The sequence below is a fragment of the Rhinolophus sinicus genome, linkage group LG10 (genome assembly GCF_036562045.2).
Source record: "Rhinolophus sinicus isolate RSC01 linkage group LG10, ASM3656204v1, whole genome shotgun sequence".
In the NCBI taxonomy this organism is placed as follows: domain Eukaryota; kingdom Metazoa; phylum Chordata; class Mammalia; order Chiroptera; family Rhinolophidae; genus Rhinolophus; species Rhinolophus sinicus.
Window position 1 is genome coordinate 5,264,861 of NC_133759.1, and position 24,842 is coordinate 5,289,702.

The window sequence follows — 24,842 nt, forward strand, 5'->3', positions numbered from 1 at the left end:
CTGCACATCATGCAGCGAAGCTTGCTTTTGCTTCCTGTTTTCTCCTCTGGGCTGGCTCCTCTGCCAATGAGTCTCCACTCTGGAGAGAGTGGGTGCTGTGCACTCCTATTTCTCCTAACATTCTTCTGCCTCTGGGCGGGCCAGCAGGTGAGGGTGCCCGCAGGCCATCAGGGCTGCGTATCAATGCAGCAGAATCGGCAGCCTGTGCTTGCCCAGGGAGCAGGTGGGACAGTCAGGTGGATGATCGTGGGTGGATTGCCCTGAGGGGAAGATCTGGTCCCGGACAGAGGCCATAACCCCTCTGCCATGGAATACCCAGAACGTCAGTGATCAGGACCTTTATATGTACTCAGTTGCGCTGGGTGCTCCTTTCCCTCCCCCCCCACATTTGAAGGGACAGGCCCGTTCCAAAGGCCACAGCCCCAGCCCCCAGCTGGTCTCACCTCCTGGCAATGACCAAGACCTGAGAAACGGTCCTCATCCCCAGGTCTCCGACAGTCCCCCTGGCTCCTTACAACCTGAGCCCCACAGCCCTCCCCAGAGTCCAAAGGCCAGTTCTGAAGTCCCCAAGTAATTCCCACTTGTCCCTGGTTATCTTGGTCCCTGGTCCAAGGGGCAAGCAGCCCAGCTTTGTGACTTCACAAAAGGCTATCTGTGACAAGTTTGGGCCTGGCAAAGTAGGACCTGGGCAGAGGGGCTTCCCCCAAGTAACATCACATGACTTTTCATGGACAGACACCCCCACCTCTGAGGGAATGAAGAGAAACTGCCTCACAGTAAGAGCCAGGATACCCTCTACCCTTAGAAACACCTCTCCTTGATGGCTTTGGCTCCCAGGCCTAACTGGGCACTCCTGGCTATATCTCTCCAAGGTCCAGGCCCATTGTAGCCAGGTTTGGGCAGGGACAGGAAGTGGTTACTCCAAGTGGTGGTGGCGGTGGGCCTGTGACCTCTGAGTTGGGGTCAGAGTAGCCTCCTCCTGTTACACAGGGCCCTTCTTCTCTAGGCTTTTTTCAAAGAACTGATAGTGGGAAGCCTCAGCCGTCCCCGGGTACCTACAAATGGGTCAGGCCAGAGATCCCTGAATCCTGTGGAAAGGTCGTGCGGCTACCAACAGGTACTGCCAAAAATCCAAGGGCTCCTCTCTCCAATGCTGACTCCTGGAAGGATTTATGATTCCAGAAACCTGGGACAAAAGAGTTCTGGGTGTGTTTTCCCCTTAGCTTCCCTGCACCTTTTCCTCAACCTCTAACTTACATGGAGCATAGCCTCTGGGAAGAGCAGGGCCCCAGGAGTTATCAGGAATGATAACTGACAGCCAGGTTGGGGGATCTGACAGGCCCTGGGGGTACCTAGAGGGCAGAGTTTGGTCCTCTTCACGCTACAGCCCTTCTTTGTGTTGCGCAGGTCCACAGTGAGGGTCCACGGGCCATCCCCTCTGCCTCTACTTTGACTGACATCACCACCCTGCCAGAGAACCCCAGGGAAGGAAGTGAGTGTGCTCTGGGCAAGAGTTCCAGATGCTTCCTGCCAGCAGGAGGCAGGGTCAATGGCTGGGTTGAGGAGGGCGACATGTCTGACTTCATATCCCAGGGGTTCCTTGGCCTTGACTGCCCTCACCCCGGATTGGTGGTAGCCCTCGCAGGCATGAGGAGGCTTAGGAGCAGATCCTCTTAAATCTACGGTGTCGTGCAGGGCGTCCGGCGGGGTCTCTGCTCCCACTCCCCACAAGAGAACGCAGGACATGGTGAGGCCAAAAAGGAACACCCACGGAGCCATAGATACAGGAGTCATGCCACTATATTCTCGCTGGCGGCTGGGTTGGAGACACAGGAAGCAGGAGCCACACAATTCTCAACCCTCACTGCGCCGCTTGCAGGCTCAGCCACCATCTTCTTGCTAGCCCCCAATTTTTCTGCTAGCGTAGCCACAGCAGTTATATTAGTGGCCAATGGCTCACTGGTTACAGCTGACGGCCATGCAATCACAGTTGATGGCCATTTACTACCTGAGCCAGCACCTTTCTATGTGAGGCCGAGAGCCTGGAAACTGCTTTCTGGGGCTCTGTCCCCACACACCCTCTCACCCACTCAGCTTTCAGTTCTGGGCTAGGACAGAGAGTGGACAGGTGATCCCCAAGAGTGGTAACTCCAATACTTCCCAGCGCTTCTGAAAATGTCCCCTGGTATTTTTCTGGTAAGGGGCTCATTTCTCATTGAAATCAGGAAAGTCTGAGCTCCTCCAGCAGGCAGTACTGGGGGCAAAGGGAAACTAGCCAGGGCTGAGGTCGTCCTGGAGAACTGCAGTGGGGACAGCCATGGCCCAAGAATAATCAAAACATCACTTAGCTCGCACTTCCTGTGTGCCAGGCTCCAAGCTAAGCACTTTACGTGCATCACCACGTTTAACCCTGGAACAAAGCTAGAAAGGAGGTATGTCATTCCCATTTTTCAGCCAGGGAAACTGATGCTCAAGGAGTGTAGTAATTAAACCAAAGTCCCACAGCTGCTAAATGGAAGCACTAGTATTAGAAGGAAGGTCTGTTTGCCGCCAAAGCTGGACTCATCTGCTGACCTGTCTCCTTCTGCAAACTCTTCTCAATGAGGAGGAAAAACTATTTTTTCAACCCTGACTGTCAGTGATAGGGTTAAAAAAGAGAAGGGTCGAACTTGAGTCTGCTATCACCCAGATCATCAGATCATCAGCTTTTGAATAAGGGAGCCTTGACAGCTTGGTCTGTCTAATCTTTAATGAGACCCATTGGGAGGCAGCTGCTCCGATTTGCTTCTATTTTGCAGATGATTTAAATGAGGCCCTGGAGGCCGCAGGAGGGGAGTCCTTGGGGTCTGTGACTGAGCAGTTGCTCTGAGGTGGGGTTTCTAGATAAAGTGCAAAATGACCAGTTCAATTTTAATTTCAGACGGACAATAATTTTTTGTAAGTGTAAGTATGCCCCAAATGTTGCATGGGGCTCTCCTGGGGGCTCCTCGCTCTGGCTGTGGCCCTGATACATGGGAGCTGGTCCATTCCCCATTAGAGTCTCAGGCCCCTCTATGAAGTTGTGTCCATTGAAGCAGGAGGTGGTGACTGCTTTCTGGAGACTGCAGCTGCTGTGGCCCCCGGACAAGGTGCAGCTGAAACTGTTGTCTTGGTGGAACCTTCAATATCTCCCTCTGTAAAACAAGAGTGGTGGACGAGCATGCAGTCATATAGGAGTGGTTGCTTTGCATACATCTTGAGCAATGCGAATAGTGTTCCATTTTTGTCTAGGAAGCATAGGGGCTCCTGGGCATGGAAAGGGCCCTGAGTGAATGATTAGAATTTCCTCTTTGTCTAGGCCAGGGTCTCCATGGCCTGGCAGCCCCTTGGTGGCTCCTGTGACCCCTGGGCGCTTGTAGCAGCAATCTTGTTCAGCCACCAGCAGAGTGAGAGTGGATGTGGAACAGCTGGCCATGCCTCCTGGCCCCAGGGAGTTGCAGGAGGTACAGGGGTTGTGGTGGCACCATGGGCTGGGGATGGGCTGGGGAGCCCGGAAGTAGGTGGTGGGAGGGAAAGGGTGGTGGAAAGGTGACAGGGAGGAGTGCAAAGGGGAGGAGCACCCCGAGGTCCAGAGGGTTTGGGGCTATCGACTTTCCTACCCATGGCATGGGTACTCCCACCCCCGTGCACGGCCTTACTTGCAGGCAGGTGGAGCACACCTGAGTCTGTAGCCCTTAGTGTTGGGGCCAGGGCTGGACTGCTCTTGCCCTTTCTCTGTCACTGGGCAGCCCTGCAGACACCACTCCTTGCCCTTTTGGATGGTGTCTGCTTCTTTCTGAGGCACACATGGGGAGGTGCACAGGCAGACCGGGGTGGGGAGAGGCGGGGGTCCAGGGTCCAGAGATGTTCTTCCAAAGAGGCCAAATGATCTTTCCAATGATTCAGAAGCAATGTGCCAGGCCAAGCCTGGCATGTTGGTCTGGAGTTGTGGTAGCTTTGTGCTTGTGTGGACTTAGATGTGAAAATGCCCACCCTGTGAAATGTGTCAGTGAGCATGCTTGGAATGTGTGTGCAGCTGGGAAAACCTGGGGGCTGTCCTTTCCCCTTCCCCGAGTGGGGGTCTGGGAGTGCCTGCAGGTGTGTGGCTGTGTGTGTGTGTGTGTGTGTTTGTGTTGGCAGGGTGGAGGGGCTGCAGATGTTACTGACCAGAGATTCTAGAGGGAGCAGCTTCCAGACAGGCCCTTCCCCAGCCTCCTGGGCCCTGGTTTCACCAAACTCCCTCACTCCCATCACAGATGCAGGGCCCCAGGCTGGGTTTTTAAAGGGAAGCAGTGCCATCTGGTGGCAGACTGAGGCTGTGCCAGGAACACGTGAGCGGGACCATGGGTTCCAACAAGGACTCTGCCTTTCAGGACCCTTGCCAGTGGGCTTGAACACTCCATCCTTATGCATTTTGGGATCATGGCCTAAGGAAGCATGACAGAAAAGTCAGCTGAAGGAGTGATATAGAACAGGCACAGCAAAGTTAGGCGTCCGGCCTCTGGACCTATGAACCTGGGACCCATTCCTCGGACCACCTCTCTATGCTCAGATTTCTCTTCTGTATTGGTAGCTGACTGTAGTCCACCCTGTGGGGTGATAGTGAGGGTTATATGAAAAAGTGTAGGTAAAACACTTGGCTCAGAGCTGAGCCTGCTGTAACGTCAAAGGAAATGATAGTGGCCATTATTGATACAGGCAAAATCCCAGAAGCAGAGACGAGAGCTCTGTCATGGCGGGTGAAAGGGTTGCAGAGAAGTGACATGTCTGCAGCACTGCCACCCCACATTCTAGGATTTTGTGCCTGAACAGCTGCTCCAAGTTACACACTTAAGTGAAGGAGGGAGGTATCTTTTTTCTGGAGAGGAATGGGGTCCAATCAGGAATGGAGACCCAGCACTCAGGCTTTGACTAGCTTCTGACTAGCTGTAGGACCTGCCCATGGCAGCAAGTTTGCTGTGTCCCGTGTTCCCCTTGTGAAAGTGTTGGCTCTGAGGACTCCATAGAAATGCACAGAAACTTGCTTAGGTTTCCCGGAGAGATACCTGGGGAGGGTCTTGTTGGGAAGAGATTCTGCTCAGATTCTGTCCACGTTTATCTTTCATGTCCCCACAAAGGGATTCCTGAGTCAGTTAGGAGTCATTCTAGTTCTACTGCTAATTGGTTGTGTGATGGTAGGCAAGTCACTTACTCTCTCTGAGCCTCCCAAAATAAGGGAATTAAATTAGATGACCTCTGAGGTCAGCCCTGCCTTAACTTATGGCCTTTTGATTTTTTTCCTTTTGTCTGCCTCACATATAACACCTAGGATAAATATTTATTGATCCTACAGGCTAGGTCTTGAACAGAAAGAGAAAGAAAAACTAGCAATTTCTGTTTAATGAGTGCTGTGATTTCTGATATGCTTGTGGGAAAGATTTGCTTAGATCCTGGTATGTTCTAGTACAACGGAGCAAATGGGAGAATGAAACGAAGGCTCTGCCCTGTCATACGGGGCATAATAAGGCACTGAGAAGGGATCCAGCGCTTATAGCCTTGGCTTGGAAGGAGTCTGGTTCCTCACTTTTCGCTTCCGCCTTCGGAAACAGCCAATGAGTAAATGTCAGTTCGCGTTAACCCTAAAAACCTACAAATACCAGAAGTCAATGCGCGGGGACGATGTGCTCCTGCTCCAATTAGACTGGTGGTCCCCGCCCCTAGAAGCGGAACTTCATTTCCCAGGCGGCTCTGGGCTCGTCCTCCGCTCGCGCGGGCGTTCTCCTCCCGCCTCCTGCTAGCGAGCCTCGCGCCAAATCGGGGGACGCGCGCGCGCGGGGCACGTAACACGCGAGTGACGCATAATATGTGGGCCGCTCTGGAGCCGTGGTCGCGCTGTGTGTGAGTGAGGGACAGTGAGTGCGGGACCTGAGGCGGTGTGTGTGAACTGTGGCCGCTGGCGGGGTCAGGGGGGAGCGGCGGAGCCGCCCGGGAAGGTGAGTGGGGCTGGGAGGAAGATGGCTCTCTGGGAGGGGCGCGAGGAGACAGGGCGCGTGGCCCCGCAGGCGGGAGAGTGGGCGCCGGGCTGGGGGAGGGGCGGCACCTGCCTGGGCCGCCGGCGGGGAGGGGGCGGGCCGGGCCGCCAGGGAGGCTGGGCCGGAGGCCTGACAGGACTTTTCCTCCTCCAGATTCTTGGCTTGGGGGCGGGGCCTCCACGTTCTTCCTCCAGTCCGCAAAAGAAGCTTCCCGAGAGTAACTCTTCCGCCCGGAGTGGGGGGCAGGGGTGTGCCCGCCCCTACCTGTAGGAGGGGCCCCTCTTATTCCCCTCGGTACCTTTTTTCCTCCCAGTCTCCGGTCTCCGTTCCGTACGGGCTGGGGGGCTCCATCTTTCTGCCCTACGGCGGCCCCCTTCCCAGACTGTCTCCGCCTCCAGCTCCAGTCACCTGGGCGGGCTTTCGCCTCCCTCGGCCTCGTGCTACCTCCGCCTGCACCCGCCTGGCTCTCGGACCAGGCGAAGGGCGGAGCTTTCCGGGCACTCCTCCCACCCCCGTGGGGGCGGGGCGGGGTGGACAGAGGTGTGCGGGTCCTGCAGCGGGGAGCCAAGCCTCGGAGTGCCCGCCAAGCTTCCCGGGAGCCTATTTCTGCGGTTATAGTCGTTTCAAACTGGGATGTCAGAGGCATTTTCTCAACTCCCTCTTCTCTTGCTAGACGGCTTCCTCTTATGGCAGTGTTAGCGCTCGAGTTTCGCATTTGTTGAAGTGGTAGTTTTTTTGGAGCGTCTGTAGTACTTTTTGAGTCCCAAATAGCTCATCCCTTTTCACATCACGTTGGCCTCAGTTTTTCCACCGTGTGTTTTCAATGGAGCCTTTTAATTAGTCTGCATGTTTTAATAATTTATATTAGTAGCATCTTCCTGTTCTAAACGCTTTGTTAATGTAGAGTGAGAGGTTCATTGGTGTGTCATCCTGTAATTTTCTTTTTCCAGTTTACTGGAGTTTACCTTTAAGATTTATGTAAGTTTATATTTAGACTCTTTAGGAATTGATTTGTGTTTTTCTGCTTGATGCTTTCAAGATTTGGGTTTTGTATTCATTATCCATTTTCAGTTGGCGATATAATTTTTGATGTTAAGGAGATAATACAGAATTTGGGGAATAGAAGGGAAATCGTTTTGTGCTCAAAATGTTTTGAGTAGTTGCTGAGCGTAGTTTTTTGCTGTTTTACTTGTACAGTTGTTACTTTTAATTGAGGAATCGGGTAGAATGAACCACATGTTAGCTTGAAGTGATTGAAGTTGGTTTTTAACCAATTATGTCAATTTTGTAAAGGAAGTGGTCATAGGCAGTAATAGAAAATTGTTATAATATATGATCTCATTTTATACTAATGGGTAAATTCCCCCCCTTTATTTTGCCTCCCCCATCCCACTCCGGTTCAAGCCGTTGTTTCTCAGTCTAGTGTATAGGACACAGCTCCCTGGCCCATGCTGGTGTTATGAGCTTTGCGCTCCCCCTGCTGAGGCCGTGGGTCGCTGGTCGGCCACTCACAGAAGCTCTTGCTGGCTGCCGGCCACTCGCGCTGGCTGCCGGCCACTCATGCTGGCCACCACTCACACTGGCACCAGCCACTCCTGGCAGCACACAGCAGCACATGCCGACCTCCAGCTGCTCATGGCAGCCCAGCTCCAGGGAGAGCTGTTGCTCACAACCTTAGCTGTAGAGTGCGCAGCTCACTGGCCCATGTGGGAATCGAACCGGTGACCTCGGCGTCAGGAGTATGGTGCTCCAACCACCTGAGCCACCGGGCTGGCCCTTATTGGGTAAATTTTCCTTGATGCTCCAAACCTGGATTTTTTTCCAGTTTAGTTTGTTTTGTTTTTAAATGAAGAAGAATGCTTTCAAACATTTGTTTCAGGATTGTAACCTTATGGGAACTTTCCTCAACTGGACTTCATTTTAGGCTTTGGGGCAATTTCTGCTGAATAGGCCATTGAGTACTCTGTGTTAGAAGAGGACAGATTTTATGGCTTAATTAAAAAGTTACAAAAGGTTACAAAATAGTTGAAAAATGGTAGAGCTAGGGTGATAACGGATGATGAAAAATCTACCTTTATCTAACCTTAGAAAGTCAGTTACCATATTTTGCTGGCCGTGTATAATGCGCTCCCGTGTATAATGTGCACCCATGTTTTTGGCCCAAACTTTTAGGGGAAAAAAATCTTTTTTAATTCAAATTTTTATTTATTTACATTTAGGTATTTATTTTTTGTATTATAAAGGAATTTTAGCATTTGTTTTTTAACATGTTATGGTAGAAGAAATTTTATGTAACAAATAATTGCAAAACACAAGAACCAGATACAAGGTATGAGAAATTTTATGTACTGGTAACAAGTTTATGATGTTTACACATCATAGAAGGCCAAGAACGCTTCATTGTTGCAAGTTCGTTGTTGCAAGTTCATGGTAAGTTCGGTAAAACCAATCATTTTCCAGGGTATTACTTTGCATACGGATATCATTATTGATTTCTAGAGTTACACTTTTTAACTCATAAGCATAAATAAAAGAATTAAATCATTTATATAGATACGGAATTAGTACTACCTATGTATAATGTGCACCCTTATTTTTCCATCATAAATTTGGGCAAAAAAGTGTGCATTATACAAAATATAGTACCTGCCACAAAAGTAATAGATATTCTCCATTTCTTGTGTATTCTTTCAGGGATATCTTATTTGAGGGACACACAAATGGACACACATTTCTCACTTAACAATATATTGATCTAGAGTTGGTCAAAGTAGGAAAGGACATGCTTCCTAATTTTTTCCAACCTTTTATTATGAAAATTTTCAAACATATTAAAAAGTTGAAAGAATAGGAAAACGAACACTAGTTTATCCATCCAGAGTCAACAGTTGTTAATATTTTGCCATATTTTCTCTCTATAGGTGTATATGTTTTCTGGAGCCATGTGAAAATAAGTTGCAGACACATTACCCCTAAATGCTTTGGCAGCCATCCTTTAAGGATACGAACATTCTACATATGTTTTGTAGGGCTTTATATTATTCCATTGTATGGACAGTGTTATCATTTAACCCTCACAACAACCATTTCCATTTTACAGATAAGGAAACTGAGATTTGGAAAAGTTAAATAACCTGATCAGAATCTCACAGGTGTGTCCGTAGAGTTGGCAGATGGATGCTTGAAGTCCTTTTCCACCATGGCCTCTGGGCCCATTTCCTCATCTGTAGAAAAGGGAAGGATGGTTGTGAAAATTCAGAAAAGCTGAAGTGAATTAGTTAAATGTCTGTCCTGTACTAATATTCACTAGTTGGTAACTGTTGTGTCACTATTGGACAGGTGATAAATTCTCCTGCCACTTAAAGAACATTTTAGAATGTGGTGAGTTGAGTAACGTACCTTCACTGTCTTGTGCATAACACGATGACTCACCTTTTACATTAATAGTCTTTCAATGATAGTGAAATGAATTCTCATTGATGTTACGATTTTAGTCAATTTTAAGTTTATATTTTTCCTGGGCAAGTGATTATTCCCAAAGTTATAAATATTCTCAGGTATAATTAATCAGAAATTTTGAAAATGGTAATAGAAGTGTATGTCTGAATTGAACTCTAAATTTTAGTATTTTAATGCCTTTGAATTGGCCTTTATTAGAAGTAGTATTTTCTTTAAACTTTGCTTCGTGTACTTCACTAGGCTGATTAAGTTTTCCAAAAGGCATTCTCTCCTGGAATTTTATTTTCTTCATTAAAAAATTGTAAAATTCAAATACTGCAAATTAATCATTAACTCTTTTAAATTGTACAGTTCAGTGGTATTTAGTAGATTAACAATGTTGTGCAACCATCATTGCTTTTAGTTTTATTTTCATCACCCCAAAAGGAAACCCCATACCCATTAAGGAATCATTTCCTGTTTCCTCCTCCCCCAAGCCCTTGGCAACCACCAGGCAGCTTTCTGTATATGGATTTATCTATTCTGGGCATTTCATTATAAATAGAATCATACAATGTGTGACCTTTTGTGTCTGGCTTATTTCACCTAGCATATTTTTAAGGTTCATCCACTGCTGTAACGTATTGGTACTTCATTCTTTTCTATAGCTGAATAATACTGAATTGAGTGAATATAACCACATTTGGTTTATCCATTCACTCATTGGTGGACATTTGGGGTTGTTTCACCTTTTAGCTATTGTGAATATGCCACTTTGAACATTTGTGTACAAGTATTTGTTTAAATATCTGTTTTCAACTCTCTTGGGTATATATGTTGAAGCAGAATTGCTAGGTCATATGGCAATTCTATGTTTAAAGGTTTTTAAAAACCTTTTTGAAGAACCACCAAACTGTTTCCCATACTTGCTGTACCATTTTACATTCTCATTTACAGCATACGTTCCAGTTTCTCACCTCCTTCCCAATGCTTGTTATTTCCTGATTTTTTGTGTTTAGTCATCCTAATAGGTGTGAGTGGTATCTCGTTGTGGTTTTGATTTTCATTTCACTAATGAGGTTGAGCATCTTTCATGTGCTTGTTGGCCATTTGTATATCTTTGGAGAGATGTCTGTTCAAATACTTTGCCCATTTTCAAGTCAGGGTTTTTTTTGTTGTTATAGGAATTATCTGTATATTATGGGTACTAGATCCTTATCAAATATGATTTGCAAATATTCTGCCATTCTTTGGGTTGTCTTTTCACTTTCTTAAATGTCCTTTGATGCACAAAAATCTAAAAATTTGAAGTCCAATTTATTCTTGTGTTGCTTATGCTTTTGTTGTCATAAATAAAAATCCCTTGCCAATTTCTAGATCACTAAGATTTTCCCTTATGTTTACCTCTAAAGAGTTTTATAGTTTAAATTCTTACATTTAGGTCTTGGATCCATTTCGAGTTAATTTGTATTTGGTGTGAGGCAAGGATCTAACTTCATTCCTTTGCATGTGGATATCCAGTTGCTTCAGCAGTCATTCTACTAATGGTCTAATGGTCTTTCAACAAATTCTTTCCCTATTAATGGTCTTGACACACTTGGAGAAAATCAATTGACCATAAATGTGAGATTTTATTTCTGGACTCTCAATTCTATTGCATCAGTATGTATCTTTCTAGTACCACACTGTTTTGATTACTGTAGCTTTGTAGCAAGTTTTGAAATCAGAAGTGTGAATTCTCCAACTTCTTCAAGATTATTTTGATTATTTAGGGTCCCTTGCAATTGGATATGAATTTTAGGATCGACATTTCCATTTTTGCAAAAAAGGTCATTAGGATTTTCATAGGGATTGCACTGATTGTTGGCCACTTTGGCGAGTATTGCTATGTTAACAATATTAAGTCTTCTAATCCATGAACACAGGATGTCTTTCCATTTATGTAGGCCTTCTCTAATTTATTCCAGCAATATTTTGTAGTTTTCAGTGTATAAGTCTTGTGCCTTTTTGGGTTAAAATTTTTTTTAAATAATTGATTGTTTTTGGTGCTATTATAAATGAAATTTTTTTTTAAATTTCACATTTGTTATTGTTCATTGCTAGTGTGTATGTGTATAGCAGTACAACTAATTTTTGTGCGTTCATCTTGTACTCTGTATAACTTTGCTAATTTATTAACTCAGTTTCTTTTTGGTGGATTCTTTAGGACTTTCTGTATGTAGGATTATGTCATCTCTAAATAAAGATAATTTTACCTTTTCCTTTCCAACTTGGATGTCTTTATTTCTTTTTCTTGAGTAATTGCTCTGGTTAGAACTTCAGTACATTGTTTAATATAAGTGGTGAAAGTGGGCATCCTTGTCTTGTTTTTAGGGGGAAAGCTTTCAGTCTCATCAATGAGTATAATGTTAGTTGTAGGGTTTTTTTTTAAATGCCCTTTACCATGTTGAGGAAGTTCTCTTCTGTTCCCAGTTTGAGTATTTTCATCGCAAAAAGATGTTGGATTTTGTCATGTTTTTTTCTGTATCAATCAGATGATCATTTTTTCCCCTTTATTCTGTTAATGTGGGTGTATTATATTAATTGATTTTTGTGCATTGACCTGTTTTCCCCTTGCATTTCTAGGATAAATCCCACTTGGTCATGATATATAATTCTTTATATGCTGCTGTATTCAGCTTGCTAGTATTTTGTTGAGGAATTTTGCATCTACATTCATGAAGTATATTGATCTTTAGTTTTCTTGTGATGTTTTATCTGGCTTTGGTATGGGGGTAATGCTGACTTCCTGGAATAAATTAGGAAGTGTCCCTCCTGTTCTATTTTTTTGGAAGAATTTGAGGATTAATGTTAATTCATCTGTAAATGTTTGGTTAAATTATTTCTCCACCCTACTCCCTGGCTAGTACTTCTCAAGATTGTCAAGGTTGTGAAAAACAAGGAAAAACTCAAAAACTCATAGACCACAGGACACTAGGGAAATATGACAACTAAATCAATGTATGTGTCCTGGATGAAATCTTGGAACAGAAAAAGAACATGAATAGAAAAACGGGGGAAATTTGAATCACATCTGGTGTTTAGTTAATCATGTAACAATGTTGGGTGTATTAATTTTGACCTGTACCACTGTATAATAGGATGGTAACATTAGGGGAAACTGAACTGAGTGAGGGGTGTATGGGAATTCCACTATCTGCAACTTTTTTGTAAATCTAAAATTACTCAAAGTAAGAAATTTATTTTAAAAAATGCATGTATAGTTAGTTAGTGGTCACAGTAAAAAATATAGCCTGGGTTTTCTTTTTTTTTTTTTTTAAATTAAAGTTTATTGGGGTGCCTGGGTTTTCTTAAGGTCAGAAATCCATATTTGTCAGTCATACCTGCAGAATTTCCTTTTTGTAATTTTGATTAGAAAATCTGAAAATATGGATTCTTTTCTGTAGAAAAGAAGCCTTTTAATTTAATTTTTTTGTTTTTGGAAATATTTGTTCTCCTTTGGAGTTGTGGGTAGCCCAGGGGACATGAATCATGACTATTAGAATTGCCTCTATTAAAACAAATGTTTACATTTTAGGTAGTCGATGTCATCTTTTACATATTTTTTTTGGTCTTATGGTAGATAATTTTTAGAAGTGTGAACAATAATTCTAGATGAGCTAGTAATCCTATTTTGGTGTGAAACTTTTTATAGAACATTTGCTATTTCAGTGAAAATACACATTTTGCATGGCAGAGTCTGACATTTTGATCCTAAAACTACTTTGGCAAAGAAGTTGATCTATCAACCATCTAAACATTTGGGTCTCATTTATCCTGTTTGGAGCCCCTTATAACCTTCTCTTCCCTATGTCTGTTTCTCATGTGGCTCCTCTAAAGCCCGTCTAAGCTCTTTGTCCTTCTGTACCTTATTCTATGTATGGTGTATAGGTATATTCATTTTTGAGGTAGCTTTTGTCTGATTCTCAAAGGGGTTCCCGATCCTAGAAAGTTTAAGAATCATGATTCCAGTTGGTTCCTTGTCTCATTTGGCATTGAATAAACTGAGTTTGAGAGAGGTGACAGGGCTTGTTCATCATGATTTAATGAGTATCCAGGCTTCCAATCTCAGGTTTCGCACTGTACCACAAATAAAGTTATCTAAAGGGCCAAGGGTTAAATTTTCCTTGCTTTTAATTATTTCCTATGCTTACTCACCCCTCTTCTTTTCCCTCCTCACTTTTCTTTTTGCAGTAAGTATGTCAGGTTTTCTTGTTTTCACTTAGTGTTACTTTGTTTTGTTTTGCTTCCTTAGGCCAAGCCATGACTACAGTAGCGGTACATGTGGACTCCAAAGCTGAGCTCACTACCCTGCTGGAGCAGTGGGAAAAGGAACATGGCAGTGGGCAGGACATGGTACCTATCCTTACCAGGTATGAACAATTAAGCTTTTTTAAAAATTAGTTTTAAAAGAAGGAAAACTTGGAGAACAGTATAGGGACATTTCACCTTCATTGTGAATTCTAAATCCATTTTTTTCCTTTTTAGAACTAGTCTTTACTACTAGAAGCTCTTTAAATTTCCTACCTTTTCTCTCAGGCCCTTTGTCCTTATTCTCCTCCGTAGAATTTTTTCCCTGCGGGTGGTTTCATCCCAGGGTTTTGTTTGTTCTCTTCTCTCTTCAATTTAAATGTTCTGTTAATACCTAGTTTTCATCCCTGTCCACGGTTTAAAACAGTATTCTTTGTTAACTTTCAAATTTCTATTTCTACTTCAGACTTCTCTGTTTTAAAATTTCAGCTGCATTTCTCAGCTGTTTGTTTGACACATCTTTACCTGGATATTTCACCGACCTCTGAAATACACCACGTCCAAAACAGAGCTCATTATATTCACCCTCTCTTCCTCCTTATTCACAGCTGTGCTTTTGTATTCCCTGCCATAGTGTAAAGGGTTTTAAACTGAAAACCATCCTCCCTAGTGAATTCTTCTACCAGCACAATTTAGTCACCAAGCCTGAGGATTCTGCTGCTTCCTCTTCCCCATCCCAGCTACTACTTCCTTCGTTAGGTATCGGTTGTTTTTGGATTGGCCCATTGGGCAGTGTGCATTATCCCTCTGTCTCCAGTTTACTCCTCCTGATACAGCCTCCCCTTTGCTGCAAGATTCATCCATCCTTCTCATACACAAATCTGATTGTCATGTTTTTGTTTTAGGAAATACTTGTTTTCCTTTGGAGTTATGGGTAGCTCCAAAGCCTCTGGCCGTGACTCTTGCCTGGCTCCCTTTTTCCTACGGAATAAAAGGGAGAGTGGCTTATGAGGCTATTTATGATTTGGCCCCCGCCTCCTTTTTCTGCCTCATAATGTTGATCTCTTTCACTGAAGAATGGTACCGTATTTTCTCATGTCTGTGTGCCTTTACATTTGCTGTGTCTTTGGCCTGAAATGCTTTTTCTTAGTATGTCTCCTTGGTAAGCTCTAGTCCCTTCAAGAAACAGTTCAAGAATCATGTCTAAAACCTCTGACTTTGATGTCCCTAGGGAGGTTTGGGCATGCTTTAAAAACATTTAAAAAAAAATACTTGTCACATATATACATATATAAATGTCATATGTATGTAATAACTTCCATTTTAACTCTTACCATATTGTACTATAGTTACCTTTTTACATGTGTCTTCTCACTAAATTGTAAGCTTTTTGAAGGCAGGTGCTATACCTTTCTATTGGTAAGCTCCTTAGACAATGACTTGTCCACTGCCTAGTACATAGTAGAAGTAATTGTGTGGGACATAATTTTATTGAATGAATATGTTAATTAAGGAGGAGAGAAAATAAAAAATAAAGGCTGGGAGGGGCTATGCTTATGTTTTCTCTAGGCTGGAGGTCACTGGAACATGGGAATCTTTAACATCTAATCTTTGAAATCCTAGTGAAAAACTTTTTGTTTATGCAATGAGCTGTTCTTTAGAGATACAGAGAACTGTGCTGTTATGAAGGTTTAAATAGGGATAAATGCTTTTGTCTTGATAACAAGGGGAACATGTGAAAGTACAGTTTTTTTAAGCACAAAATTGTTGCTAACTGGTGGCAAGTGGGTTTTAATTTGTAGAGGCATCGGACATTAAGGGCTGATCACAAGATACTTGAAGTGCAGATGCCGTGAATTAAAGAATCTAAGTATTGTGCAGTTAACATGTGGATTATCGATGTAACTGAAAAGAGAGTCATAAATGGGGACGATAATGTTAGTGGTGGGTTCACTTAATTGCTCAAAATATTTATTGAGCACATATACTAAAAATACTCAAATGTTTTATTTTCAAGGCGATTTCACATTTATTATTGCATTTGACCATCATCCTTGTCACTGCTAAGATATTTAGCAATGCAAAGCCTAAAACACAGGGCCCTGTCTTCAAGGAGTTAACCTGGGAGGCAACTAATGGATAAGAAACAATGTAGACTTAGTACAAGATAACATACAAGGAAATGCTAAACCCTGCAGTATGGTGCATAAATGTTGTACAGGTTATGAGAATGGAAAGAACTTGAATGAGTTAGTTTGTTTTATGTACTCAACAAAAATTTGAGGACCTTTTGTGTGTCAGAACTGTGTGAAACATGTCTCTGAACCTCAACGTCTTTGTCACTAAAAGTATCCTTGTGAGTTATTGTTAAAAGAAAGCCATCCTTGGAGCTACTTGCAGAAGACTGCATAGCAAGGCCGTGGAAAGCTAAGGTTAAAATCCTGGGTTTTAACTCCAGTTCCAGCGGGCTTTCCAGTATACCGTGTTTTCCCGAAAATAAGACCTAACTGCAAAATAAGCCCTAGCATGATTTTTCAGGAGGACATCCCCTGAACATAAGCCCTAATGCATCTTTTGGAGCAAAACTTAATATAAGACCCGGTCTTATTTTCAGGGAAACACGGTAAGAGGTAGTTTCCTTGGAATAGGGACTTGAATGATGGTAGAATATAGCTTGATGAAAAGCAGAGAAACAATGTTTTCTAGGAAAAGTGAAAAATATGACTGAAAAAGGAATTGAGAGAAGGAACTGAGGCATGTTTTTGTGGCAGTGAGAAAATGGGCCCCACCAGAGTGGGGGATGAATAGAAGATAGGGAAAATAAAGTTATATGGAGCAAGATCTTAAAAAGATTTTCAAAGTTAGGGAGTTTAAGAGACAGCAGAATTAATTAAAAGTATAGTTTATTTTAGACAGGGACAACTCCTACCATCCTCCAAATTGTGGGTCTGTTAGTTCACTGGGTATTTCCTGAAGTATCTATGGTTCCTCCCCTCCTGCCCTCAACTGTCCGCAGGTTTGGGTGTTTTGGGGATACTGCATGAGAAGCAAATTAATTTCAGGCCTACCTACTCTTTTGACCATTTTTGTGTGTGTGTGATTTTTTGACACTTTTCCTAAGAAAAACGTACGACTGTTTATAACTTTATTTTATTATTATGTTATTTTGTTTATTATGACTATAAGCCTTTCACTTGATTCTGTGAAAAGGGACTGGCATTAGGCCAAGCTATGTGAGCTTAACCCAGGTTCTGTGTTGTTTTTTTAAAAAAATACTGAGGTATAATTTATATACTGTACAATACTCTGCTTGATAGCTTTTTTTTTTTTTTACTTGTAAGACCGTCACCCAGATGAAGTTACAGAACTCAAGTACCGCCTCCTAAGGCTCCCTCCTGCCCTGTCCCAGTCAGTAGCTACCCTCAATTGGTTTTCTCTTTGTGTTTGATTCTCAGCGTTCATAGTGACAACACCGAAATAGCTCTCACTTGTCAAAATCTGGCTTTGTTTTAAGGCAGAGCATGTATACCTTGTTCCCTTGAAAATAAGACCTGGCCGGACCATCAGCTCAAATGCGTCTTTTGGAGCAAAAATGAATATAAGACCCGATATTATGTTATATTATACCCAGTATTATGTTATATTATATTATATAAGAACCGGTATTATATTACATTATATTATATTGTATTTCCGGTATTATGTTATACCTAGTGTTATATTAGACCCCGTATTACGTTATACCCAGTATTATATAAGACCCAGTATTATATTACATTATATTATATTGTATTATACCCGGTATTATATTATACCTAGTGTTATATTAGACCCGGTGTTATGTTATATTATACTAGATTACATTATACTCGGTATTATATTATATTATACCCAGTATTATATAAGACCTGGTCTTACATTATAGTAAAATAAGACTGGGTCTTATATTAATTTTTGCTCCAAAAGATGTATTAGAGCTGATGGTCCGGCTAGGTCTTACTTTTGGGGGCACATGGTATTAACTTAAACCTCAAGGAAACTCAGTGAGGTAGGGACTGTCACCATCATTTTGCAGATGAGGCACAAAGAGGTTAAGTAACTTGACCAAAGTCACATACAGTGGAAGATTTGAACCCTGGCCATCTGGCTCCAGAATCCATGTTTTTAATTTCTGTGGTGCTATATTGCTTAGTTTCAACTGAAGATGCTAGTAGATCTTATAATATGTAATTTTAAATATATTTTGTGTGATTGCCCTTTGTGGTAAAGAGCACTTTCAGAGGTTAGAGGGAAAGGTAGAAAAAGTAGAAATACTTTTAAGGCTTGATGGGGGGAAAACATACAGTAGGTAAGAATTTTTGCAGGGAGCTTACCCTTAAGACTAGGAAGTACGGTTTTGTGGAAATAAAGCATATAGGAGAGTTTGAGTTAGGATAGCATACCAGATATTGGGAAGAGTGATTGTCTTGTATTTGATTGTCATTATAACAGATTAAATTATCAGTCTTGCTTTGGGTACTCAAAAAGTGATTTTTCTCGTTTCAAAAAGAATGCGTGAATAAAAAGGAACTATAGACAACATGAAACAACATGGGTGACTCGAAACATGCTGAGTGAAAATAGCCGGTATAAAAAGAGTATATGGGATTCCATTTATATGAAATTTTGGACTAGGCAATACAAATTCGTAGTGAGAGCTTAGTGGGGGCGGAAGTGTGTTACCGGCTGAGGTAACTGCATATGGAAAGGCCCTGAAGCAGTTATGAACTTGGCCTCTTTGAAGAGCAGAGAAGCTTAATGACTGAAGCTTAAGGAAAAGGGTGGGGAAGTAGAAGTGGTCAGACATGCAGACAGCATCCAGATCGTTGGAAGCCACAGTAGTACTTGGGTTTAATTCAAGTTATTGTGGTAAATCATTGGAAGATGGAGAATGAATTATCAGGTGAAGCATGGAAGCAAGAAGCAAGGAGATCAGCGCAAAAGGCTGTTGTTGTAAGTTGTCCAGGCAGTTGATTTTGATGGTGGTCTGGACAAGGACAGGAACGGTCAAGATGGAGAGAAATGATTGGAGTCAGGAGATGTTTAGTAGGTAGAGCTAATGGGAATTACTGTGGGGGATGAGGAGAAAGGAAGAGTTTCAGAATGACCTATGGTAGGTTTGGCTTCAGAGGGATGGTAGTGTTTCTGAGGGGAGAAGAGTAAGTTTGGGAGTGGAAATTGTATGAGATGGTTGTTTAGATCTCTGTTTTCATCAGGAAAGTACCCTTTTTCTAACTTTGCGCCTTTATTTTGCACCTTGACTATTGAGTTGATACTTTAGGTGGCTGTACACTTTTTTATATGCTTGTATAGAGTTGACCCTGTCTTTCTTTTGTGCTAGGATGTCTGAATTGATTGAAAAAGAAACTGAAGAATATCGTAAAGGGGACCCAGACCCATTTGATGATCGGCATCCTGGTGAGACCTGTGTTCTCTTAAGAAGCCTGTCTCTAATTTTCTTACAAAAGAAACTGAGTAGAAATATTTTTCACTTGAAATAGCATTTTTCATGCTGGGTTTTAAGACCTATTATTTGTTAAAATATTGCTCAAGGTGGTGGGGGCAGTGAGGAAAAATAAATTCCTGGAAAAATTGAAATATTTGTAATATTTACAGATCTAGTAGAACATAACTAACTTAAACAAACTAAATTATATGGATATACCTTATTGACTCATTTGGTATGATTGCAAAGACTTAAAAAGAGAAAAAATGTTCTCTCTTTCTAACTTTTAAACCACAGGTGTTATCTTTTGTGCTTTCATCTTTTTAAAAATGACAACTGTTCTTTTACTGATGGGAAAATGTAGTTGAGAATGCATTTAGTGCCTTGCTTTTAGTTATGAAGTTGATACCTGGAACCTTAAATAATGAACAGACTTCTTGATGTCTGCTTTAGTGTCTTGACAACTAAAGTATGCCCCCTTACGTAAATTTGGTTTCACTTTGGGATAATTTAATTAGAGTCTGGACAACCCAGCCTGCTTTGGCATGGAATTTGCTGTAATACAGAACTATATGGGACTTGAGACTTTGCCATTTTATGTTCTAAGGTAGATTACTAGTGGGCAAAGCTTAATGCCACATTGCATGTAAACTCGCTCTCCAAAGCCAGAAGCAGTCAATCCTTTGTGGAAAAAGAGTTTGAGATTTTGGATGTGGGGAGATAGTGAGAATGAGTGGGAGTTTGTAAAAATAAGGACATTGTATATCTACCTGGATATTCCAGGGTTTCTTTCTATTTTTTAGACATTTGTTCTCAAATGTAGGTAAGTTAGGCATTTCAGATTGAGTGTGCAGTTTCTGTGCTGTTTCCTGCTACTGTGGTCCTAGACATCCCCACTTGTGACTGAATTCAGAGGACTCTTCTCCTGTTTAACCCACATCTTCAGTAAGTCAGTCGGAGCATAGAGAAGTAGAATACAAAAGTGAATGTGAAATAAGAATTACTTAATGCATGGCATTAGGAAAAGAGTTAAAAGAGATGATCATGCTTAGTGATATACTGCCTTACAAAGGATGAAGTTGCTAGTGAGGTAGAGGAAGAGACAGAAAGATAGGCCTTTTTCAGTAGAAATTTAGCAACAATTTTTCCTCCCTACCTCTTATGTTAAGCAATATTCGTGATTAGGTGTAATTTCTATTAATAAAAATAAGGGTCTTGGTTTCATCATTTATAAACATAGAAATTTCTGTTGGTAATCTGAGGTCTTCATTTGTTTTTATGATACTGTACTCTCTGACTTTTCTTTTTGTGAGTTACTTTGGGAAACTAATTACGCTTGGTAAAAACTTCGTATCAGCAGCCTACATCTTCATCCTAAATTACATCCTTTGACTAAATTTGCTACTCTAATGTTTAAAAGGAAAACTAAATGAAATAGATGGTATCTGTTTTAAAAACAAACCAATAATTCTCCCAACAACTAACTAATTTTCTTTTTTAACCTTTTGGCTTTGTGTTGGGTAGAGCCTAGGTCCCTGGTCTCCTTTCTTTCCCCAGTAACTGGAAAATGAAGATGGCCAAAGTCACTCTACGTTTAGAGTTGGAGATTGCTTAGTGGGATTCCCCCCCCCCCCCCCCCCCCCGCCCTGCAAAGCCGCTCCAAGCCTGGGGTGTCATTACAGGTTTGAGGACATATCTCTGCTGCTGTTGCCTTTGTAGCTGAAGGGAGATTGGACTTGGAGCCTCTCTTTTTCAAGCTACCCATCAAAAGAAGTTGTGCTTCGTAGCTTTCTGTGGCTGGCAAGTCGGGTTTTCTCTCTCTTAGGCTCCTTGATGACTTTTTTGTAGACAATGTAACAGGTCTGACCTGGGTCTAGTGCTGATTTATTTGATTTGGCGTTGCTTTGTAGACAGTATGCTGGGAGATGGGAAGATTAGAGAGCAGTGTCACAATTTTTTGTATTGTCATTTTTAATTTTAAAGAATGTTTCTTAAGAAATCCAGTTAATCAAAGTAATCTTTTCTTTGTTTCTGTTTATTTTTGCTACATTTTAACAGTACTTAAAACAACCTGGGTGCGTTTGCAGAGGTCTGAGTTGCCTGGCTGGGATGACTGACTCATTCCGTTGTTTGTTCCTCCCTCTTTTGGTAGGTCGAGCTGATCCAGAGTGTATGCTGGGCCACTTGCTGAGAATACTCTTCAAGAATGATGATTTCATGAATGCAGTAGGTTTGCTTCTTACTTTCTCTGGATTATCAGTAGATGCTGTACCTTACTGTTTGTTTTTGTAGATAGTTTGCTTTCTCCTGAGGTCTTGACAAAGTTGGGAATCGAGTGGGTAGATTTTTCTTTTTTAATTTGGTATTGGTTGAATGAAATAAGAATAATCATGGACTTCTTTTTTACCAAAGTCCAAGATGTTTTCTCAAGGTGTGTACTTTTTTCAGTTGAATATTGGTGAGGGCTCCCAAGGCATCTATGCTCATCCTTGGGCAAGATGATTTTGAGTTTTGGAATATAGCAGTCCTCTTGGGTTCCTCAGTAGAAAATAAGCGTGATGTGTGCGGCGTGATTCTGCACTGACTGGGGTGTGTGCATAGGGTATGAGGAGGGAAAGGCTTCTTATCTAACTCAGGGCTTTTGAGGAGTAAATGAGAGGAGGAAATAAATACACACACACATATATATATATATACACACTTGCAGCTCCTAATCGTAGTCATTTTACAAATATATTGCGGCCGTTTTTGGAGGCAGAATGACAGAAGCTTGAAAACATGGGCTTTGGGTGTGTGTGTCCATGTTTTGAGTTTAACTATAGCTCTATTATTCATGCGATCTTTAGTTGACTTAAGCTTTATTTTCCTAATCTATAAAATAGGGATGATAGTTCTTACCTTAGAGTGTTTTTGTAATCCGTGAATGAAATTAAGCATGAAAAGTGCTTAGCGCAGAACCTGGTGCATGAAGGCTCAGTAATTATTAGCTATTATTACTATCTGTATTGTATTCACTCCCCAGTTTCTTCCTTTTTCACCAGTGTATCTTCTCAGCTTCAGATCACTTCCAGCTGCTTTCTAGACATCACCACCTGGATATTCCCCACGGGCACCTGAATTCCATGTATCTGATTGTTGGCTCTACAATCTGTTTCTCTTGTTTTCTACCTTAGTAATGGTGTCCTTGTCTAGTTAGCTAGAAGTTATCCTTTATTCCTTAAAACTCTAATTCAAGGAACTTACAGGTCTTATCGTTCCCTCCCCCTTAACCTTCACAAATCCCTCTGCTTCTTTCTGCCCTTGTTGCTAGACCTTAGTTTAGCCACTACTGTTTCTCACTGGATTACTTCAGTAGCCTCTTAACTGGTTTCTCTTCTCGTCTTGTCCTCCTCCAACCCATTCCTCACTTTATATCCCAGAGTTCTTTCTAAAATGCAGAAAGTTGTCACAGCACCCTGTTGCTTCAAATCCACTAGTGATTTTCTGTCGGGTATACGTACAAAATTTTTCAGTTTTGTATGTATACCCTGTCTGTCTCTGGCCTTTGATTCTCAATTCTCAGTTCTTGCCCTTTGGCCCTCCTCTCTTTTCCACTCCTCCTTAGGCTACTCCTATTTGTCCTTTATGTTCTGACTTGGAATCCTTTCCTCTAAAGCCTTTTCCAATTCCTCTGCAGGGGTTGTGTGGCCTCCTATAGGCTTCTGTAGCATCCTGTACTCAGGATATTTGTTTTCCCAACTGCACTTCTGTTGGATTATGAACCTTTTGACAGTGGGACTGTGTCTTATTCAATGTTGTATACCCAGCACAGAACACAGTGCCACTTAGTAGAGATTCATTAATATTTGATGAGTGCCCAAAGGAAAGTTGTATTAATACGTTTATTTATAGTGAATCTCATATAGTATATAAATACATAAAATTCAATGTTTTTTATAACCATTGAGGAGAATCTGAGGGGGGGAGCTTATCTTTATCTTTCTGAAAGAAATGTGAGCATGGGAGGTGATTTCTTTGTAATAACTTTTGAGCTTTAATTTCTATGGTTGATGAGTTATTTTGGGGGATTTGCCTATAAAGCTACAGAAGAAATCATGTATGATGTCATCACGGCTCAGCAGGATCATAACTATAATTAAAAGTTTAATTAGTAATTGTTAGGTAAGTCTTCTTTAATACGTCTTAGGCAAGTGATGAGAATGTATTAAGGATTTATTAGACTTGATTAATTTGACTGGGTTGCCTTTCAGACACAAAGCATTCCTTCTTTCCTTTACAGCTGGTGAATGCATATGTGATGACAAGCCGAGAGCCCCCTTTGAACACTGCAGCTTGCAGACTTCTACTGGACATCATGCCAGGGCTGGAAACTGCTGTTGTTTTCCAAGAAAAGGTACTGACTGAAAAGAAAAGTCATCGTTTTATGTCTTAATTGAATGACGATCTGTTTGATTTCTCTTTGTTAAAATAATTGTTATAGTTTTTTCCTTATTATGATAGTAATATATGTTAAAGAGATTGAAGAAATTAAGACAGTAAGAAATATTTAAAAGTAACTATTTTAATGAGTACTTGCTGCTTGAATGCTATGTAGTAATTTTTAGAATCTTAAGATCCATATATTTTGTTTTTTTATTTCTTCCCCCTTCTTCTGCTTCCTTCCCACCCCCACCCCCCAACTCCAGTTCAAGCCGTTGTTTCTCAGTCTAGTTGTGTAGGACACATGCTGGTATTTTTGAGCCTTGTGCTACCCCTGGCTGAGGCAATCTGTTGCTGGTACTCGCAGGTTGGCTGCCGGCCGCTCACACTTCATATTGGCCACCGGCTGCTCATGCACGGCAGCCACAGCAGCTCATGGCAGCTCACGGCAACCTCCGGTTGCTCATGACAGCCCAGCTCCATGGAGAGCTGTTGCTCACAATCTTACCTGTAGAGGGCGCAGCTCACTGGACCATGTGGGAATCCAACCAGCGACGTTGGCATTAGGAGCACAGAGCTCCAACCACCTGGGCCACCCCAAGATCTGTATGTTTTAAGAATGAGTTAATGATCTTATCCAAACGCTTATTCTTGATGAGTGGTCTTCCCCAGTGATGAAGGGCTTTCTACTCTGAGAAAGCCCATCCTTTTCTTGGTGGTATTTAATATTCATTTAGTTAATATTTGAAGACCTTTTTTGTGCTGTGTTTTATGTTAGGTGCTGGCAATATTTCGTCAGCAAAATGGGAGCTTACATTTATATATATGTATTGAGAGGGCAGACACAAACTGATAATTTCAAATAAGGATAAGTGCTATCAAGACCAGAAAATGAGGCCGGCCCGGTGGCTCAGGTGGTTAGAGCTCCATGCTCCTAACTCCGAAGGCTGTCGGTTCGATTCCCACATGGGCCAGTGGGCTCTCAACCACAAGGTTGCCAGTTCAATTCCTCGACTCCCGCAAGGGATGGTGTGCAGTGGCCCTTGCAACTAAGATTGAACACGGCACCTTGAGCTGAGCTGCCGCTGAGCTCCTGGATGGCTCAGTTGGTTGGAGCACGTCCTCTCAACCACAGGTTGCCGGTTCGACTCCCGCAAGGGATGGTGGGCTGTGCCCCCTGC

The 24,842-nt window shown here is 42.2% G+C and overlaps 1 protein-coding gene across 2 annotated transcripts in view; it reads left to right on the plus strand.

Moving 5' to 3' along the window:
• The first annotated feature begins 5,783 nt into the window (after positions 1–5,783).
• The window catches only part of DCAF1 (DDB1 and CUL4 associated factor 1), a 74,562-nt gene continuing 55,503 nt past the window's right edge, over positions 5,784–24,842 (plus strand). For both annotated transcript variants that reach the window (XR_012489556.1, XM_074312257.1), the window contains exons 1-5: positions 5,784–5,990; positions 13,762–13,879; positions 19,138–19,214; positions 21,395–21,468; positions 23,522–23,635. Coding sequence is in view for 1 of the 2 variants with exons in the window: in XM_074312257.1 (XP_074168358.1) it covers positions 13,770–13,879; positions 19,138–19,214; positions 21,395–21,468; positions 23,522–23,635 (375 nt within the window). In the remaining variant the exon portion in view is untranslated. The remainder of the gene's footprint in view (positions 5,991–13,761; positions 13,880–19,137; positions 19,215–21,394; positions 21,469–23,521; positions 23,636–24,842) is intronic.